The sequence below is a fragment of the Salmo salar genome, chromosome ssa03 (genome assembly GCF_905237065.1).
Source record: "Salmo salar chromosome ssa03, Ssal_v3.1, whole genome shotgun sequence".
In the NCBI taxonomy this organism is placed as follows: Eukaryota; Metazoa; Chordata; class Actinopteri; order Salmoniformes; family Salmonidae; genus Salmo; species Salmo salar.
In genome coordinates this window covers 36,769,931-36,790,602 of record NC_059444.1, presented here as the reverse complement: position 1 = coordinate 36,790,602, position 20,672 = coordinate 36,769,931, and the positions used below count along the sequence as shown (strand labels likewise).

The following is a 20,672-nucleotide window of genomic DNA, read 5'->3' as shown; positions in this document are numbered from 1 at the left end:
TTCATGGATTAATAAAAGTAATCTAAACGTTTTGGGGCCCCGGATCTTCGAGGAATTATTCCTTCTTTGTAAAATTAGAAGATGTAATGTTAGCAATCCAAGTGAATTGCAAGCAGCTTGAGATGCAACAGCTAGCTAGCAACCATTGTCGTTTTCAAGTCTAGTTAAATCAATCTAGCTAACTAGCTACATCTCAGTTGAAAATACAATTATTTGTATTTAGTCGATATCGGACAGTATATGCTTCTGCTACTACGAATATTTGATATTAAATTTGTTTTGTTAAAGGAATAACTTGCATGGTTGTCTGCCCTCATAGTGTGAATGTTTTCTAATGAGCCCATCATGTAACTAGCTTAACATGATTATCAGATGCAACATACAACAATTCATAATTTAGTGTGTGAAAGTCTGTTTACTGTTTTTTTTTGTGTGTGTGTGTGTGATCATGTGTGATCATGTGTGATCATGTGTGATCATGTATTATGTTTGTGACAGGCTCTCATGCTGGAGAACCTCCAGAGAACCTCACACCATCACATAGGACTGCAGCCAAACTCCCAGGTGAGAGTTACTGTATGAAGAAGTTGCATGAACCATAACAATTCAATCAGCTCCTTGTGTAGATATTTGTCAGTTTCTCTAATTACTACTTCAATATGATGAATATGGGCAAGGATTTTAAGTCTTATGATCTGTCTGATTATTTCAGATTGGTGAAGAGATGAGCCAGAATAGCTTCATTAAGCAGTATCTGGCAAAACAGCAGGAGCTCTTGAGGCAGCGTCTTGAGAAAGAGGCCCGGGAAGCAGTCGAAGATGATGGTAAGTTGGCAGTTTACTCCCTCACGTTTACGTATTGGCTTGGAGTTTAAGCCTGGGTAGTTTACATGTCAGTTCTATGCCTGTACTGAGCGCGGTTCCTTTTATAAATCAAATCAGGTCAGCTACTCATCTCCTGCTCAGGGTACTTTGTCTCATTACATTTCACTACTATGTTTTTCCAGATACAGACCAAGAGGACCACACACAGGGCAATAACAGCTCTGCCTGTGCTGCCCCAGACCAGGTTAGTTGCAGACTAATCGCTGTATTCTTTCTGTTTTTAAGAGTCTCCAGGGGCGTAATCATTTTCCCTTTGCATTCCATTTTGCAACTAAAACAAGAGTTTCTAATGGGCAAATTCAGCTAGGTCCCGCCCTGTTTTCATTCCTTTTGCAAACAGAATCTCTGTAATGAATACACCCCTGTTGTGCAACTTGCATGTTTGAGAGAAGCTTGCATGTCTGAGAATCTTGCGTGATTAACACAATCTTGCATGCAATTTAATGTATGCCTGAACAATTGCATGTATGGGAGGAACTCTGGCATAGTCCTGCAACAAACTCATTCTCATCTCCCTTTCCGTCCTCATCAGGATGACGTACCCGTGTTGGTTGACCAGCACAAGCCACTTGGCCCCTCCGAGGGAGAGGGACTAGCAGGCCCCGCAAGCGAGGGAGAGGGACACAGGGCCAAAGACGGCCATGTGTCTGGTCCACCTGCCTCTACCTCGCCTACCTCTGCCCCTGCTGCCGTTGCCTCTCTGTCTGTGTGTGTAGCTGATGGTGAGCAGCGACCGGAGAGAGTCCCAACCTCTAGCCAAGTCCCAGCAGATAGCGATGATGACAGCGACGGAGGTGACGAGGATGGCGAGGATGAGGACTGGGATAGCGGTGCCAGGAGGAGGAATCTAGGAGAGCCACCAAGAGGCCAGCTAGCAAGAGAGAGGTCTGAAGGATCCCGCCAACCCCCCACAGCACATCCCCCCCCTGTTGTCTCCGCAGCTTCGACAGCCTACCCCTCCTCCCTCCCCTCCCCCAGAGTTATCATTCCCACTGCCTGATACCCCTAAACAAAGCCCCCCTAGTCCAGGTGAGCTCCCGGCTAGGCAGCGTACTTCCAGTACCTCCAGCTCTGGCTCCTCTAGCAGTGGCAGTCGTAGTAGCAGTCCAGAACCACAAAGCAACGCAGAGCGCAAGCCTGGCCCACTGACCCTACTGGCACGCAAGATGGCATCAGAAGGCGCTTTCTCTGGAGTTGGGTGGCATGGACGTGGGGAGGCAGAAAGGCAGGACAACAATGCTGCAACTGCAACAATATTTCCTGGTAGAGGTCCTCAAGAGGGCACAGTGTCTGCCATCACCCACACAGCCAATGCTGCAGCCAGTTTGCCCTTCCCCAGTCTGGTTCCAGTTACCAACCAGGGTGTCCTTGGAGGCCATCTATCCCACAGTCAAGTTCCTGTGAGTGTGCTTAGGCCCACTATAATGGAAGAGAGAGATTCTGCATGGCAACAAGAAAACAAGGAAAGGGAGCTGCAGGCAGAGAGTGAAAGAGAAAAGGCCCTTGAGCAAGAGAGACTTAGAGCCGTGGAGCTGGAAAGACAGAGAATATTTGAGCAACAGCGTGCCATGGAGCAAGAGAGGGAAAGAGCTTTGGAGCGAGAGAGAGAGGAGAGGGAGAAAGCCTTGGACGCAGAAAGGAAGGAGAGGGAAAGGGCTTTGGAGCGAGAGAGGGAGAAAGCCTTGGAGGCAGAAAGGAAGGAGAGGGAAAGAGCTTTGGAACGAGAGAGGGCGCAAGCTCTTGAACAAGAGCGGGAGGAAAGAGAGAAAGCTTTGGCAGAAGAGAGAGAGAAGTCTCTAGCAAGAGAGAGGGCCCTTGAGCTTGAGAAAGAGAAGGCTGTGGAGTTAGAAAGGCAGAGAGCCATGGAACAAGAGCAAGCTTTGCAGCAAGAGAGAGAGGAGAGGGAAAGAGCAATAGAAAGAGCTAAAGCTTTTGAGCGGGAGGAAAGGGAAAGGGCTCTTGAGCGGGAGCAAGCTCTTGAACAAGAAAGGGTGGAGACAGCGAGAGCTTTGGAGCGAGAAAGGGTGGAGAGGGAGAAAGCCTTGGAGCGAGAGAGACAGGAAAGAGAGAGAGCCTTGGAGCGAGAACAGTTGGAGAGGGAGAAAGTGTTGGAGATGGAGCGTATAGAGAGGGAAAAGGCTTTGGAGCAAGAGCGAGTTGAGAAGGAGAAAGCTTTGGAGCTAGTGAGGCAGAAAGCTTTGAAGCGGGAACAGGAGGAGAGGGAAAAGGCGTTGGAGCTAGAGAGGCAGAAAGCGTTGGAGCTAGAGAAGCAGAAAGCGTTGGAGCTAGAGAGGCAGAAAGCGTTGGAGCTAGAGAGGCAGAAAGCGTTGGAGCTAGAGAGGCAGAAAGCGTTGGAGCTAGAGAGGCAGAAAGCGTTGGAGCTAGAGAGGCAGAAAGCGTTGGAGCTAGAGAGGCAGAAAGCGTTGGAGCTAGAGAGGCAGAAAGCGTTGGAGCTAGAGAGGCAGAAAGCGTTGGAGCTAGAGAGGCAGAAAGCGTTGGCGCTAGAGAGGCAGAAAGCGTTGGAGCTAGAGAGGCAGAAAGCGTTGGAGCTAGAGAGGCAGAAAGCGTTGGAGCTAGAGAGGCAGAAAGCGTTGGAGCTAGAGAGGCAGAAAGCGTTGGAGCTAGAGAGGCAGAAAGCGTTGGAGCTAGAGAGGCAGAAAGCGCTGGAGCTCGAGAGGCAGAAAGCGCTGGAGCTCGAGAGGCAGAAAGCGTTGGAGCTCGAGAGGCAGAAAGCGCTGGAGCTCGAGAGGCAGAAAGCGCTGGAGCTCGAGAGGCAGAAAGCGCTGGAGCTCGAGAGGCAGAAAGCGCTGGAGCTCGAGAGGCAGAAAGCGCTGGAGCTCGAGAGGCAGAAAGCGCTGGAGCTCGAGAGGCAGAAAGCGCTGGAGCTCGAGAGGCAGAAAGCGCTGGAGCTCGAGAGGCAGAATGCGCTGGAGCTCGAGAGGCAGAATGCGCTGGAGCTCGAGAGGCAGAATGCGCTGGAGCTCGAGAGGCAGAATGCGCTGGAGCTCGAGAGGCAGAAAGCGCTGGAGCTCGAGAGGCAGAATGCGCTGGAGCTCGAGAGGCAGAATGCGCTGGAGCTCGAGAGGCAGAAAGCGCTGGAGCTCGAGAGGCAGAAAGCGCTGGAGCTCGAGAGGCAGAAAGCGCTGGAGCTCGAGAGGCAGAAAGCGCTGGAGCTCGAGAGGCAGAAAGCGCTGGAGCTCGAGAGGCAGAAAGCGCTGGAGCTCGAGAGGCAGAAAGCGCTGGAGCGGGAACAGGAGAGGCAGAAAGCGCTGGAGCAAGAGCGAGTTGAGAAAGCTTTGGAGCTAGAGAGGCGGAAAGCTTTGGAGCGGGAACTGGAGGAGAGGGAGAAAGATAGGGAGGAGAAGGCAAGGGCTTTGCAGCAAGAAATAATTGAAAGGGAGAAAGCCCTTGAGAAAGAAAGAGCCATGGAGAAAGAAAGAGTGGAGAGGGAAAAAGCTTTGGAACGTGAGAGAGAGAAGGAGAGGGCTTTAGAACAGAGAGAAAAAGAGGAGAGGGAGAGTGTTTTGGAACAAGATAAGGAAAGGGCTAAGGTGGCTGAGAGGGAGAGTCATCTTCCTCCATGGAAACGTGGTCGTGAGATTGGTCTTACCCCCCTGCCCACTCCTCCCCTCTCCACAGGAGCAGGTAGAATGGCGGCAACAGAGGAGGGTGGGGAGCCCCACGTGCCATCCCTACCCCAAACAGCATCGAGAGACAACCAGCCAGCTGAATCTGGTACGCCCCTGTCACCAACTATAGCAACGCCTCTGTCACCCCAGTCCTCCTTCAAGAAGTTCCGTTTCTTGAGAGACCCCCCAGTTCTGTCCCCATCTTGCTCTGCATCCCTGGTCATCAAGAGGTCCCGTACGTTCTCTGACAGCCCCCATCCTCAGGCCTCAGCTCTCCAGTCCCCAAGAAAACCTGGGGAACAAGAGCAGGAAAGTACTCTGCAGGGGCCCAAGCTTTCTGCTGGACAGGCAGCATCACAGATACCTGCAAGACAGGGGTTCCTTGTTTCCGGACCAACTGCAGCAGACACGTCTGACACGACAGGGCCAGAGATCCCAGTGATTGCCACACTAGGCAAGAGTGCTGAAAAAGAAAAGGCTAAGGAGCTTGCGTCAGAGGAGCATGTCCTAGCAGATAAGGAGACAGACAAACAGAAAGTGGGAGAGCTGGCCAGAGGTGCTAAAGGGGTGGATGCAGGAAACGTCCCCTCGGGTCCAGCAGAATCTGTGATGCCTCCCTCACCCCCACCGGAAGTGGGCAATGTAGACCGGGGAAGGGAGAGAAGTCAAAAGAAACAAGAGAAGCGGGGAAGACGAGCTTCCTCATCTAGTGACTCCTCAGATTCTGACTCTGGGTCATCCTCCTCACATTCGTCTGGTTCATCTTCGTCCTCCCAGGGCAAAACCCGCACCACTCCCAGTGGTAGAAAGGTGAGTGGTCTATAGGTGTTCTTTCACTCAGTCAGTGGAATAACAATGATCAAACCCAAACAGCAATATGGGAAAGTAATGTTCATTAACCATGTAGTACTTGGATTTTCTTTTTAGGCTTCTCTTTTGTTTGTTTTTGTTTTTTATTCTGTCAGGGCCTAGGTTTGACAGGATCACCCAAGTAGTGACAATCAATGGTACATTGGAGATCAGAAGATGTTATTTCATTCATGTTAAAGGGAACCTTGTCCAAATGATCAAATCAAAATGTTCAAGATGTTTACCTGAACGGTTTCTGATTTATGAGTAACATGTTTTTCTGTAGTTTTGAAAGATTGAGGAAAAGGGATTTTTCAGTATGAATATACAGTACCGTTCAAAAGTTTGGGCACACCTACTCAAGAGTTTTCCCTTATTTTTCCTATTTTCTACATTGTGGAATAATACTGAAGACATCTAAACTATGAAATAACACACATGAAATCATGTAGTAACCCCAAAAAAGTTTTGCACACTTTTCTGGGACAAATTTCCACCAGTCTAATGTCCATTGCTTGTGTTATTTGGCCCAAGAAAGTCTCTTCTTCTTATTGGTGTCCTTTAGTAGTGGTTGCTTTGCAGAAATTCGACCATGAAGGCCCGATTCACAGTCTCCTCTGAACAGTTGATGTGTCTTTTACTTGAAGCATTTATTTTGGCTGCAATTTCTGAGGTGCAGTTAATTGTTGATTTCTGATGCTGTTAACTCTAATGAACGTATCCTCTGCAGCAGAGGTAACTCTGGGTCTTCCTTTCCTGTGGCGGTCCTCATGAGAGCCAGTTTCATCACAGCGCTTGATGGTTTTTGCGACTGCACTTGAAGAAACTTTAAAAGTTCTTGAAATGTTCCGCATTGACTGATCTTAAAGTAATGATGGACTGTCGTTTCCCTTTGCATATTTTAACTGTTCTTGCCATAATATGGACTTGGTCTTTTACCAAATAGCCCTATCTTCTGAACACCACTACCTTGTCACAGCACAACTGATTGCCTCAAACACATTAGGAAGGAAAGAAATTCCACAAATTAACTTTTAACAAGGCACACCTGTTAATTGAAATTGCATTCCAGGTAACTACCTCATGAAGCTGGTTGAGGGAATGCCAAGATTGTGCAAAGCTGTCATCAAGGCAAAGGGTGGCTACTTTGAAAAATCTCAAATATAAAATATATAAGTTTAAAACTTTCTTTGGTTACTACATGATTCCATGTGTGTTATTTCATAGTTTTGGTGTCTTCAATATTATTCTACAATGTAGAAAATAGTTAAAATCAAGAAAAACCCTTGAATGAGTAGGTGGGTCCAAACTTTTGACTGGTACTGTAAGTTGTCATACAGTACATGGCATAGCCTTAGTGGGCTCTTGCTGGAATCTCTTTAGCTCTACTTCTATATCACACAATGGTGGTGATAAAATTAAGTGATTATTAAGTCTGTTGTCATGTACTGTCATTTTTACTTAATAGCCTAGTAGACAAGCAGAGACAACTTAACCTCCCTGGGCAAGGTGGGACGTTTGCGTCCCACCTAATCAACAGCCAGTGGGATCGCGTGGCGCGAAATACAAATGCCTCATAAATGCTATAACTTCAATTTCTCAAACATATGACTATTTTACACCATTTTAAAGACAAGACTCTCGTTAATCTAACCACACTGTCCGATTTCAAAAAGGCTTTACAGCGAAAGCAAAACATTAGATTATGTCAGGAGAGTACCCTGCCAAAAATAATCACACAGCCATTTTCAAAGCATGCATATATGTCACAAAAACCAAAACCACAGCTAAATGCAGCACTAACCTTTGATGATCTTCATCAGATGACACTCCTAGGACATTATGTTATACAATACATGCATGTTTTGTTCAATCAAGTTCATATTTATATCAAAAAACAGCTTTTTACATTAGCATGTGATGTTCAGAACTAGCATACCCACCGCAAACTTCCGGTGAATTTACTTAATTACTCACGATAAACGTTCACAAAAAACATAACAATTATTTTAAGAATTATAGATACAGAACTCCTTTATGCAATCGCGGTGTCGGATTTTAAAATAGCTTTTCGGCGAAAGCACATTTTGCAATATTCTGAGTAGATAGCCCGGCCATCACGGCTAGCTAATTTGACACCCACCAAGTTTGGCCCTCACCAAACTCAGATTTACTATTAGAAAAATTGGATTACCTTTGCTGTTCTTTGTCAGAATGCACTCCCAGGACTTCTACTTCAACAACAAATGTTGTTTTGGTTCGAAATAATCCATTGTTATATCCAAATACCTCCGTTTTGTTCGTGCGTTGAGGTCAGTATCCGAAGGGTGACAAAAAATTCAAAAATTTTCCATTACCGTACTTCGAAGCATGTCAAACGCTGTTTAAAATAAATTTTTATGCGACTTTTCTCGTAAAATAGCGATAATATTCCAACCGGGCGACATTGTATTCGTTCAAAGACTGAAAAAAAACAAAACATGGAGTCCTTTCGTGGACGCGCACTCCAGTGTCATTGTTCCCTGCCTGACCACTCACAAAAACTCCTGCTGTTTTTCGCCCAGAGACTGCAGAGACGTCATTCCACTTTCTGGCGCCTTCTGAGAGCCAATGGAAGCCTTAGAAAATGTCACGTTACAGCAGAGATGCTGTATTTTTGATAGAGATGCCACAGAAGGAGAACAAATTGTCTGACAGGGCACTTCCTGTATGGAATCTTCTCAGGTTTTGGCCTGCCATATGAGTTCTGTTATACTCACAGACACCATTCAAACAGTTTTAGAAACTTTTTAGAGTGTTTTCTATCCAAAATCTACTAACTATATGCATATTCTCGTTTCTGGGCAAGAGTAGTAACCAGTTTAAATCGGGTACGTTTTTTTATCCGGCCGTGCAAATACTGCCCCCTAGCCCCAACAGATTTTAAGGAGACAATGATGCCAAAACACAAACTCGCATAATGTTTATTGTAACCATATGTTGGTTAAATAAGGGATGTATGCTTAGAATTGTTACTCGACCTGCTCAAATGTATGATATTTTACCCAATACACAGTTCATTGACCTGTTCTCTATCCTTTAGCCTGAGAAACCTCAGACAAAAACCATATCCCAGGATAAGGAGACAGTTAGTCAACTTGAGGAGTCAAATGAGTCCCCAAAAGCCCCCCAGCGCAAAAATCGAGGATCTGGGGAGAAGGAAGAGAAGGACATGACCATCGATGGAGCCAGACACGGCAAGGTCAGCTGAGATTTAAACTGTAGTCTCTTTATTCTTTACAAATCTCTAAATCTCTTTATTCTTTCCCCTTGTTTTTACAAAATTGTTCTTCCCCTCTCTAACACTACCCCCACCCCCCTTTATGACCATCAGAAACCTTTCGTTGGAATACCTGCTGGGCAAGACAAGGAGCAGAAGAAGGACAGCGAGGGAGAGGAGGAAATGACAGACACTACAAGGTCTGTTTACAAAATTGCTGCAAAAGACACACACACATATACTGAACAAAAATATAAACGCAACAATTTCAACGATTTTACTGTAGTTACAGTTCATAAAAACACATCAGTCAATTGAAGTAAATTCATTAGTCCCTAATCTATGGATTTCACACGACTGGGCAGAGGTGCAGCCATTGGTGAGGTGCAGCCAACCCACCCACCGGTGAGCCAGGCCCAGCCAATCAGAATGAGTTTTTCCCCACAAAAGGGCTTTATTACAGACTGAAATACTACTCAGTTTCATCAGCTGTCTGTGGCTGGTTTCAGACGATCCCGCAGATGAAGAAGTTTGATGTGGAGGTCCTTGGCTGGCATGGTTACACGTGGTCTGCGGTTGTGAGGCAGGTTGGATGTACTGCCAATTTCTCTTATGGTAGAGAAATTAACATTACATTCTTTGCCAACAGCTCTGGTGGGCATTCCTGCAGTCAGCATGCCAGTTGCACGCTCCCTCAAAACTTGAAACATCTGTGGCATTGTGTTGTGTGACAAAGCTACACGTTTTAGTGGCCTTTTATTGTCCCCAGCACCAGGTGCACCTGTGTAATGATCATGCTGTTTAATCAGCTTCTTGATATGCTACACCTGTCAGGTGGATGGATTATCTTGGCAAAGGAGAAATGCTCACTAACAGGGAGGTAAACAAATTTGTGCACAACATTTTAGAGAAATAATATTTATGTGCTTTTGAAAAATGTCTGGGAACGTTTATTTCAGCTCATGAAACATGGGACCAACACTTTACATGTTGCGTTTATATATATCTATCTATCTCTCAGCAAAAAAAGAAACGTCCCTTTTTCAGGAACATGTCTTTCAAAGATAATTAGTAAAAATCCAAATAACTTCACAGATCTTAATTGTAAAGGGTATAAACACTGTTTCCCATGCTTGTTCAATGAACCATAAACAATTAATGAACATGCACCTGTGAAACGGTCGTTAAGACACTAACGGCTTACAGACGGTAGGCAATTAAGGTCACAGTTATGAAACCTTAGGAACAAAAGTTACTGTTCATTTCTCTACCATAGGCCGCCTCAAACTTTGTTTTAGGGTTTGGCAGTACATCTAACCGGCCTCCGAACCGCAGACCATGTGTAACCACGCCAGCCCAGCACCTCCACATCTGATTTCTTCACTTGCGGGATCGTCTGAGACCAGCCACCCCTGGTGAATCTGTGGGTTTGCACAACCGAAGAATTACTGCACAAACTGTCAGAAACCGTCTCAGGGAAGCTCATCGGCTTGCTCATCATCCTCACCAGGGTCTTGACCTGACTGCAGTTAGGCGTTGTAACCGACTTCAGTGGGCAAATGTTCACCTTCAATGGCCGCTGGCATGCTGGAGAAGTGTGCTCTTCACGGATGAATCTGGGTTTAAACTGTACCGGGCACAATTCCTGGAACCTGAGAATGTCCCAGTTCTTTCATGAAGCATGTTCGGGATGCTCTGAAACGACATGTATGACAGCGTGTTCCAGTTCCCGCCAATATCCAGCATCTTCGCACAGCCATTGAAGAGGAATGGGACAACATTCCACGGGCCACAATCAACAGCCTGATCAACTCTATGCGAAGGAGTTGTCGCACTGTATGAGGCAAATGATGGTCACATAAGATACTGACTGGTTTTCTGATCCACGCCCCTACTTTTTTTTTTTTAAAGGTGTCTGACGAACAGAAGCGTAGTGTTGTCTCTTGTTGTGATGTGTGTCTTGTCCTATTTTATAACATTTATTTATTTTTAATCCCAGCCCCCGTCCCCACAGGAGGCCTTTTTCCTTTTGGTAGGCCGTCATTGTAAATAAGAATTATTTTCTTAACTGACTTGCCTAGTTAAATAAAATAGTCCCTCCCATTTTGAAGAACTATTTAGCCAAATTCTCTGACAGCCCGATTCCGACCTGAGTTAAGCGTGCAAAAATGTAACGTAATTCCCTTTTTTATGCACTTTCCTCCCTATATGCTTATTCTGACCTCGAATTTAAGCATGAGAATAGCATGCTATTCGCCTGCTATTTGTTTTGGGTGGAGATAAAAATAACTGAAGGGCGTGGCGGAGGTGTGTCTGCAGATATCCCGTATTCTGACCTTGACTTAATTCCACAACCTTGACGTGTGAGGAAAGGTCTTGTGCACCTACTTGTTATAAGTGAAATATGCATCTACTCTATTTTCTTATCAATAGTATTAAACTTCTTTGGGATAGGGGGCAGTATTTTCACGTCCAGAAGAAAAGTGTGCCCAAAGTAAACTGCCTGTTACTCAGGCCCAGAAGCTAGGATATGCATATGCATGGTAGTATTGGATAGAACACCCTAAAGTTTCTAAAACTGTTAAAATAATGTCTGTGAGTATAACAGAACTGATTTGGCAGGCGAAACCCTGAGCACAATCCATCCAGGGATTTTCTTTGGGGGGGTCATTGTGTTTTCCAATGCTTTTCTATGGGAATCCTGATTTATTAGGGCCCAGATTCCAGTTCCTATGGCTTCCACTAGATGTCAACAGTCTTTGGAAATTGTTTGATGTTTTTCTTTTGAGAAATGAAGAAGTAGTGCTGTTCTTTGTACGTGTCACTCTGAAGGTCTCTAGTCTTTTGTTGCGCGTGAACAGGAGCGCGCTCCGTGTTATTTTTCTTCAGTATTGGAAACTGTTTATCCCGTCTTCAATTTTATCGATTATTTACATTTTAGGATACCTGAGGTTGGATTAGGAACGTTGTTTGAAATGTTTGGACCAAGTTTACAGGTAACTTATTAGATACTTTGTAGTCATGTTGGGCAGGTTGGAACCGGTGTGTTTCTGAATCAAACGCGCCGAATAAATGGACATGTTGGGGATATAAAGAAGGAATTTATCGAACAAAACGACCGTTCATTGTGTCACTGAGACATTTGGGATTGCAAAAAGAAGATCTAAGGTAAGACATTTATTATATCGTTATTTCTGACTTATGTGTCGCACCTGCCTGGTTGAAAAATGATTTTCATGTGTTTGTATGCGGGGCGCTGTCCTCAGATAATCACATGGTGTGCTTTCGCCGTAAAGCCTTTTTGAAATCTGACACAGCGCCTGGATTAACAAGAAGTTGAGCTTTATTTTGATGTATTACACTTATTTTCGTGAATGTTGAATATTGATATTTCTGTAGTTTGAATTTGGTGCGCTGCAATTTCACCCGATGTTGTCAAATCTATCCCGTTAAAGGGATTGGCGCTTTAAGGGATCCCTAAGAGTTAACATCATTCTCCATGCACTGTAATTTATAACTTAATAAGAGCTATTGATAAAAGCATATCAACTTTCCCACAGTAAAGTTTTTGAAATTCTACAGCCTTTTAACTTGCAGGGATGGGCACTCTCGAATGTCTTAATTATAGGCTACCCCGACGTTCTGTCTCCTATTTCTGTCATGTTAAATATTAGCCACTTTCAGTATTGACCGTCAGTAAGCCTAATAACACATTCAACTGCCAATTTACTGTTAGTTCCCTTCATTTGGTATAGCCTACATTATCATTCCATTTAATTAGATTTGTTTTGTGTACCGCCAATTGCTTCCTCTGTAAATGCTGTCACGGCCATGTGGTTTTTGCTGAAAATAATTTAGTAACAGTTAATAATATAAAAAAAAGACATGTAGGGTAATTTTAAAACCAAGCCATAAGTTTGAACCTGACGCATGGCTAATGATGATTTTGAAAACAGTCGCATGAAAGGCAGAAACTCTGCTTTGTTTATTAAGCAGGCTGTAAATAAAGGTGAAATAACATTTTAAAAATGACTTGTTCAGCAGTCTAATGGCTTGGGGGTAGAAGCTGTTGAGGAGCCTTCTGGTCCTAGACTTGGCGCTCCGGCACCGCTTGCCGTGCGGTAGCAGAGAATGCAGTCTATAACTTGGGTGACTGGAGTCTCTGACAATTATATGGGCTTTCCTCTGACACAGCCTATTTATATAGGTCCGGGATGGCAGTAAGCTTGACCCCAGTGATGTACTGGGCCGTTCACACTACCCTCTGTAGCACATTAGTAAGTTGCCGAGCAGTTGCCATACCAGCCGGTGATGAAACCGGTCAGGATGCTCTCTGGTGCAGCTGTAGAACCTTTTTGAGGACCTGGGTGCCCATGCCAAATCATTTCAGTCTCCTGAGGGGGGAAAGGTATTGTTGTGCCCTCTTAACGACTGCCTTGGTGTGTTTGGACCATGATAGTTCGTTGGTGATGTGGACACCAAGGAACCCGCTCCACTACAGCCCTGCCTGTTCGTCCCGCCTTTTCCTGTAGTCCACGATCAGCTCCTTTGTCTTGCTCACATTGAGGGAGAGGTTGTTATCCTGGCACCACACTGCCAGTTCTCTGACCTCCTCCCTATAGGCCGTCTCATCGTTGTCGGTGAGTTGTCTGTTGTGTTGTCAGCAAACTTAATGATGGTGTTGGAGTCGTGTTTGGCCACGCAGTCATGGGTGAACAGGGAATACAGGAGGGGACTAAGTACACACCCCTGAGGGGCCCCAGTGTTAAGGATCAGCGTGGCAGACGTGTTGTTGCCTACTCTTACCACCTGGGGGTGGCCCGTCAGGAAGTCCAGGATCCAGTTGCAGATGGAGGGGTTTAGTCCCAGAGTCCTTAGCTTAGTGTTGAGCTTCGTGGGCACTATGGTGTTTTACGCTGAGCTGTAGTCGATGAACAGCATTTTCACATAGGTGTGTGTTTTGTCCAGGTGAGAAAGGGCAGTGTGGAGTGCAATTGAGATTGCGTCATCTGTGGATCTGTTGGGGTGGTATGCGAATTGGAGTGGGTCTAGGGTGTCCGGGAGGATGCTGTTGATGTGAGCCATGACCAGCCTTTCAAAGCACTTCATGGCTATCGACGTGAGTGCCACGGGGCGGTAATAGTTTAGGCAGATTCCCTTTGCTTCCTTGGGTACAGGGACTATGGTGGTCTGCTTTAAACATGTAGGTATTACAGACTCGGTCAGGGAGAGGTTGAAAATGTCAGACACTTGACAGTTGGTCCGCGCGTGCTTTAAAGGTTTTGTTCACATCGGCTACTGAGAGCGTTATCACACAGTCATCCAGAACAGCTGGTGCTGTTGTGCATTCTTCAGTGTTGCTTGCCTCGAAGCGAGCGTAAAAGGCATTTAGCTCGTGTGGTAGGCTCGCGTCACTGGGCAGCTCGCATCTGGGTTTCCCTTTTGTAGTCAGTAATAGTTTTAAAGCCCTGCCGCATCCGACGAGCATCAGAGCCAGTGTAGTAGGATTCAATCTTAATCCTGTATTGACGCTTTGCTTGTTTGATGGTTCGTCTGAGGTCACACACTTCAGTCTCTCATTCACAATTTGACAAGCACTTGATAATGCCTTGAATTTCCCAGTGGGCATCCCCTTTGTTTGGCTGTAATGCCCCCTAAAATAATCCATGCCTTTTGCGGCCAGTTGCTGTTGTGCCATTAGGCTGAATATAATAATTAGAATTCCCTCCTTCTCCCGGCTGTGTGCCAAAGCACCTCTCACTCACATGATCGGGTTTTTCTCACAGGCTACAAGTGAAGACACGTCGGGGACGCAGCTGCACACGTGCGTCCTTATCCAATTCCAAGGCGCATATTGAAGATATTGGAAGAACTATCCACATTTACTTTTTGTCAGCCATCAAAATAAGTAGGCCTAACGAACAGCAAAAGCACTAGCCTATGTCAATCTACCATCTCCATAGTACAAAAGTTGACCTATTCTGTTTGATAAATACATATTCCAAACATAGTCTGGGACAGTTGTGGGATGCGATAGATCCCAAATGAATACAACCACTAGCATAAAAAAAAAAAAAACCAGTTTTAAGCAATGAGCCTGATGTAACAGATGGGAACATTTAGCTTAAAATGTTGCGAGACTTTTAGGCTATTTATTCACAAAAGCGCAGCAATATGCACAATTGCAGTAGGCTGTAACCGTGACTGTTCCATTAGCAGGATTTTTTTTCTTCTTAAAAGTGACCACAAATGCGATTATTCATGTAGGCCTTTTATTATAAATGTACATTTTTATGGTGAAAATATCTTCCCCGAACTTAACTCACGTGCTGCTTATGTATGCCAGTTAGGCTCTACACCCATTGTAAAGCAGATGAATGTGTTTCATTTTAAGAAGTTATTTGGCCACTTTAGTTGTGATGCAAACCTTATCAAAACACATAGGCCTATGGGCTAGGCTACATGAGGTGTGTGACTTATGATTTGAAAAAGTTGTGAGGAAAAAAGCATGCGCTATTTCTTGCCTTAAGCTGGGCCTCATTCACAAGTCATGATGTATCATTCACAAGTGATAGGCTAATATTGTCACCATCACACTATTCTTGATTTAATCTTGTCTTTACATACACTAAATAATGTGTGAAATTTGTTTTGATTTTAGAATGGACCATTATCATGCACCTGTCTCAACAGGGGCAGCTGGGGAAAAAATACATATCTATACACTTAAATAGCGAATGGAGGACGCTTTTCCCCGTGGTTCATTTTCATGACAGCCAGGTAGGCTATACTCCTGTTGTAACGAGAATCAATGTGTTTAATATTAGGAAAGTTGAGAAATAAATGTAGTAGGCCTAACCTATAGAAAGCCGATGGGATCCTGGTCTTTTTATTACAACATTTGCATAGCCTATAGAAATATTGCGCAACATGATCTCATGGGCTCTCATGAAGTGTTTGATTAGATTTTTGGTTATATTTGCATTGATGTCAGTGATTTAGAGGGACAATAGAGTTCTGAGTACCAGGCAGTTAGCAAGTTTGGTAGGCTACTAATGACCGTCAGCAGCATCTGAGCTTGGAGAAACGTAATTACCGTGACTAAATGGTCACATGGAATTTAACTGCCATTATAACTCGTGACCGCCGATGTGGAGGGAATACGGTCACCTTAACCTCTCTGGGCTAGGTGGGACCTACTCAACAGCCAGTGTAATCCCGTGGCGCCATATTCAAATACCTCAAAAATGCAAAAACTTAAATTTTTCAAACATATGACTATTTTACACCATTTTAAAGACAAGACTCTCGTTAATCTAACCACACTGTCCGATTTCAAAAAGGCTTTACAACGAAAGCAAAACATTCGATTATGTCAGCAGAGTACCCAGCCAGAAATAATCAGACACCCATTTTTCAAGCTAGCATATAATGTCACAAAAAACAAAACCACAGCTAAATGCAGCACTAACCTTTGATGATCTTCATCAGATGACACACCTAGGACATTATGTTATACAATACATGCAGGTTTTGTTCAATCAAGTTCATATTTATATCAAAAACCAGCTTTTTACATTAGCACGTGACTAGCATGTGACTAGCATTCCCACCGAACACTGCCGGTGAATTTACTAAATTACTCACGATAAACGTTCACAAAAAACATAATTATTTTAAGAATTATAGATACAGAACTCCTCTATGCACTCGCTATGTCCGATTTTAAAATAGCTTTTCGGTGAAAGCACATTTTGCAATATTCTCAGTAGATAGCCCGGCATCACAGGGCTAGCTATTTAGACACCCAGCAAGTTTAGCACTCACCAAAGTCAGATTTACTATAAGAAAAATGTTATTACCTTTGCTGTTCTTCATCAGAATGCACTCCCAGGACTTCTACTTCAATAACAAATGTTGGTTTGGTCCCAAATAATCCATTGTTATATCCAAATAGCGGCGTTTTGTTTGTGCGTTCAAGACACTATCCGAAAGGGTAAATAAGGGTGACGAGCACGGCGCATTTCGTGACAAAACATTTCTAAATATTCCATTACCGTACTTCGAAGCATGTCAACCGCTGTTTAAAATCAATTTTTATGCCATTTTTCTCGTAAAAAAGCGATAATATTCCGACCGGGAAAGCGTGTATACGTACAAAGAGAGAGAAAATAAAAACATCTCGTGCACGAGCCTGAGTCTGAGTACTCTGACCGGCCACTATCCAAACGCGATAATGTGTTTCAGCCTGGGGCTGCCTCGATATCATTCAGCTTTTTCCCGGGTTCTGAGAGCCTATGGGAGCCGTAGGAAGTGTCACGTTACAGCAAAGATCCTCAGTCTTCAATAAAAAGAGCCAAGATGAACAACAACTTGTCAGACAGGCCACTTCCTGTTCAGAATCTTCTCAGGTTTTTGCCTGCCATATGAGTTCTGTTATACTCACAGACACCATTCAAACAGTTTTAGAAACTTTAGGGTGTTTTCTATCCAAAGCCAATAATTATATGCATATTCTAGTTACTGGGCAGGAGTAGTAACCAGATTAAATCGGGTACGTTTTTTATCTGGCCGTGTAAATACTCCCCCCTATCCCCAACAGGTTAACAGCCCTAGTCATTGCACAGTTCCATGGTTAGTGCAGGCAATAGACAAGGGTATAGCCTACTATTGTATACTATTCTCCCTATTATAATTCTATGTACACTAATCTTCCAACATTACTATGTGTTAAAGAACTGAATGTCAATTTTCAGAATAAATCAAACCACTGTTTAGTTTTTGTGCCTAAAGGCTCTCAATCTGTTTTATTATATATACTTTCCTAACCCTAAATAATCTTCAAGATCAGAGTATTTTTAAATCTACCAATTGGTGCTGAAACGGTGAAAATGCATATATTTAGTTGGATTTCTTTTTATTGATCCCTAATATTAAGAACGCGTTTTCTCTCTATATTCTGAGTCTGACAAAATTCGAACTGAAAGGTATACCGTATTTAAAGAGATGGCTTAATATAAATGTACTGAAAACCCTATTGAATGAAGACTCCTTGAGAATGTTGGCCAGCAAGTGGGAGGGTTTTCAGCAGTTGAATTACATTTGTGACCCGTTTCAGGAAAATAGGCGTATGTCGCGGGTCACTACTTCACAGGAGAGCCATTTGAATGTAAACTTTTTAAACATTTTTTTAAGTCAAAATCTGTTTTTGGACAGAAATGCCATCTGGAACATGTACCTAAATAACAAACTTGTGAGCCATTTGTAAATAAGAATAAAATTGTTAAATTACGAGACTAGTTGGTTTAGCTACAGGAAAAGTAAGCAACCTTCCTGCTGGCCATGATTGGGCTGAGGTATGAGTGGCAACCTTCCTCCTGGCCATGGCCTACTGGCCATGAGTGGGCTGGACATGCCGAGACAGGTGTTTGGATTGGTCTGCCATATAGAGGGCTTCTGTCTATTTGAGCTGGTCAGTATGTGTAAGTAATCCTGTCTAACGTGTTTAAAATATATATATATATATTTACATACACCTTAGTCAATTGCATTTAAACTCAGTTTTTCACAATTCCTGACATTTAATCCTGGTAAAAATTCCCTGTCTTAGGTCACTTAGCATCACCACTTTATTTTTAAGAATGTGAAATGTCAGAATAATAGTAGAGATTTATTTCAGCTTTTATTTCTTTCATCACATTCCCAGTGGGTCAGAAGTTTACATCAATTAGTATTTGGTAGCATTGCCTTTTAATTGCTTAACTTGGGTCAAACATTTCCGGTAGCCTTCCACAAGCTTCCCACAATAAGTTGAGTGAATTTTGGCCCATTCCTCCTGACAGAGATGGTGTAACTGAGTCAGGTTTGTAGGCCTCCGTGCTCACACACGCTTTTTCAGTTCTGCCCACAAATTTTCTATAGGATTGAGGTCAGATCTTTGTGATGGCCTCTCCAATACCTTGACTTTATTGTCCTTTTTGCCACGCCATTTTGCCACGACTTTGAAAGTATGCTTGGGGTCATTGTCCATTTGGAAGACCCATTTGCGACCAAGCTTTAACTTCCTGACCGATGTCTTGAGATGTTGCTTCAGTATAGCCGCATAATTTTCCATCCCCATGATGCCATCTATTTTGTGAATTGGACCAGTCCCTCCTGCAGCAAAGCACCCCCACAACATGATGCTGCCACCCCCGTGCTTCACGGTTGGGATGGTGTTCTTCGGCTTGCAAGCTTCCCCCTTTTTCCTCCAAACATAACGATGGTCATTATAGCCAAACAGTTACATTTTTGTTTCATCAGACCAGAGGACATTTCTCCAAAAAGTATGATCTTTGTCCCAATGTGCAGTTGCAAACCTTGGTGTGGCTTTTTTATGGCGGTTTTGGAGCAGTGGCTTCTTCCTTGCTGAGCGGCCTTTCAGGTTATGACGATATAGGACTCGTTTTACTGTGGATATAGATACTTTTGTACCCGTTTCCTCCAGCATCTTCACAAGGTCCTTTTGCTGTTGTTCTGGGATTGATTTGCACTTTTCGCACCAAAGTACATTCATCTCTAGGAGACAGAACGCGTCTCCTTCCTAAACGGTATGACAGCTGCGTGGTCCCATGGTTTCTATGCTTGCGTACTATTGTTTGTACAGATGAATGTGGTACTTTCAGGCGTTTGGTTGCTCCCAAGGATGAACCGGACTTGTGGAGGTCTACAATTTTTTTTCCTGAGGTCTTAGCTGATTTCTTTAGATTTTCTGGAATTTTCCCAGCTGTTTAAAGGCACAGTCAACTTAGTGTATGTAAACTTCTGACCCACTGGAATTGTGATACCGTGAAATAATCTGCCTGTAAACAATTGTTGGAAAAATGACTTGTGTCGTGCACAAAGTAGATGACCTAACCGACTTGCCAAAACTATAGTTTGTTAACAAGAATTTTGTGGAGTGGTTGAAAACGAGTTTTAATGACTCCAACGTAAGTGTATGTACGACTTCAACTGTGTGTGTGTGTGTATATATATGGTGTAACTGAGTCAGGTATATACTGCTCAAAAAAATAAAGGGAACACTTAAACAACACAATGTAACTCGAAGTCAATCACACTTCTGTGAAATCAAACTGTCCACTTAGGAAGCAACACTGATTGACAATACATTTCACATGCTGTTGTGCAAATGGAATAGACAACAGGTGGAAATTATAGGCAATTAGCAAGACACCCCCAATAAAGGAGTGGTTCTGCAGGTGGGGACCACAGACCACTTCTCAGTTCCTATGCTTCCTGGCTGATGTTTTGGTCACTTTTGAATGCTGGCGGTGCTTTCACTCTAGTGGTAGCATGAGACGGAGTCTACAACCCACACAAGTGGCTCAGGTAGTGCAGCTCATCCAGGATGGCACATCAATGCGAGCTGTGGCAAGAAGGTTTGCTGTGTCTGTCAGCGTAGTGTCCAGAGCATGGAGGCACTACCAGGAGACAGGCCAGTACATCAGGAGATGTGGAGGAGGCCGTAGGAGGGCAACAACCCAGCAGCAGGACCGCTACCTCCGCCTTTGTGCAAGGAGGAGCAGGAGAAGCACTGCCAGAGCCCTGCAAAATGACCTCCAGCAGGCCACAAATGTGCATGTGTCTGTTCAAACGGTCAGAAACAGACTCCATGAGGGTGGTATGAGGGCCCGACGCCCACAGGTGGGGGTTGTGCTTACAGCCCAACACCATGCAGGACGTTTGGCATTTGCCAGAGAACACCAAGATTGGCAAATTCGCCACTGGCGCCCTGTGCTCTTCACAGATGAAAGCAGGTTCACACTGAGCACGTGACAGATGTGACAGAGTCTGGAGACGCCGTGGAGAACGTTCTGCTGCCTGCAACATCCTCCAGCATGACCGGTTTGGCGGTGGGTCAGTCATGGTGTGGGGTGGCATTTCTTAGTGGGGCCGCACAGCCCTCCATGTGCTCGCCAGAGGTAGCCTGACCGCCATTAGGTACCGAGATGAGATCCTCAGACCCCTTGTGAGACCATATGCTGGTGCGGTTGGCCCTGGGTTCCTCCT

At 44.4% G+C, this 20,672-nt stretch overlaps 1 protein-coding gene across 1 annotated transcript in view; it reads left to right on the top strand.

Annotated features, from left to right (window-relative positions):
- Window positions 1-20,672, top strand: part of LOC106600278 (apoptotic chromatin condensation inducer 1a) — a 37,746-nt gene that overhangs the window by 751 nt on the left and 16,323 nt on the right. The window contains 7 exon segments of the mRNA XM_014191588.2: window positions 499-564; window positions 713-824; window positions 1,007-1,068; window positions 1,417-1,787; window positions 1,789-5,323; window positions 8,445-8,603; window positions 8,736-8,821. Of these exon segments, the coding sequence (XP_014047063.2) occupies window positions 499-564; window positions 713-824; window positions 1,007-1,068; window positions 1,417-1,787; window positions 1,789-5,323; window positions 8,445-8,603; window positions 8,736-8,821 (4,391 nt within the window).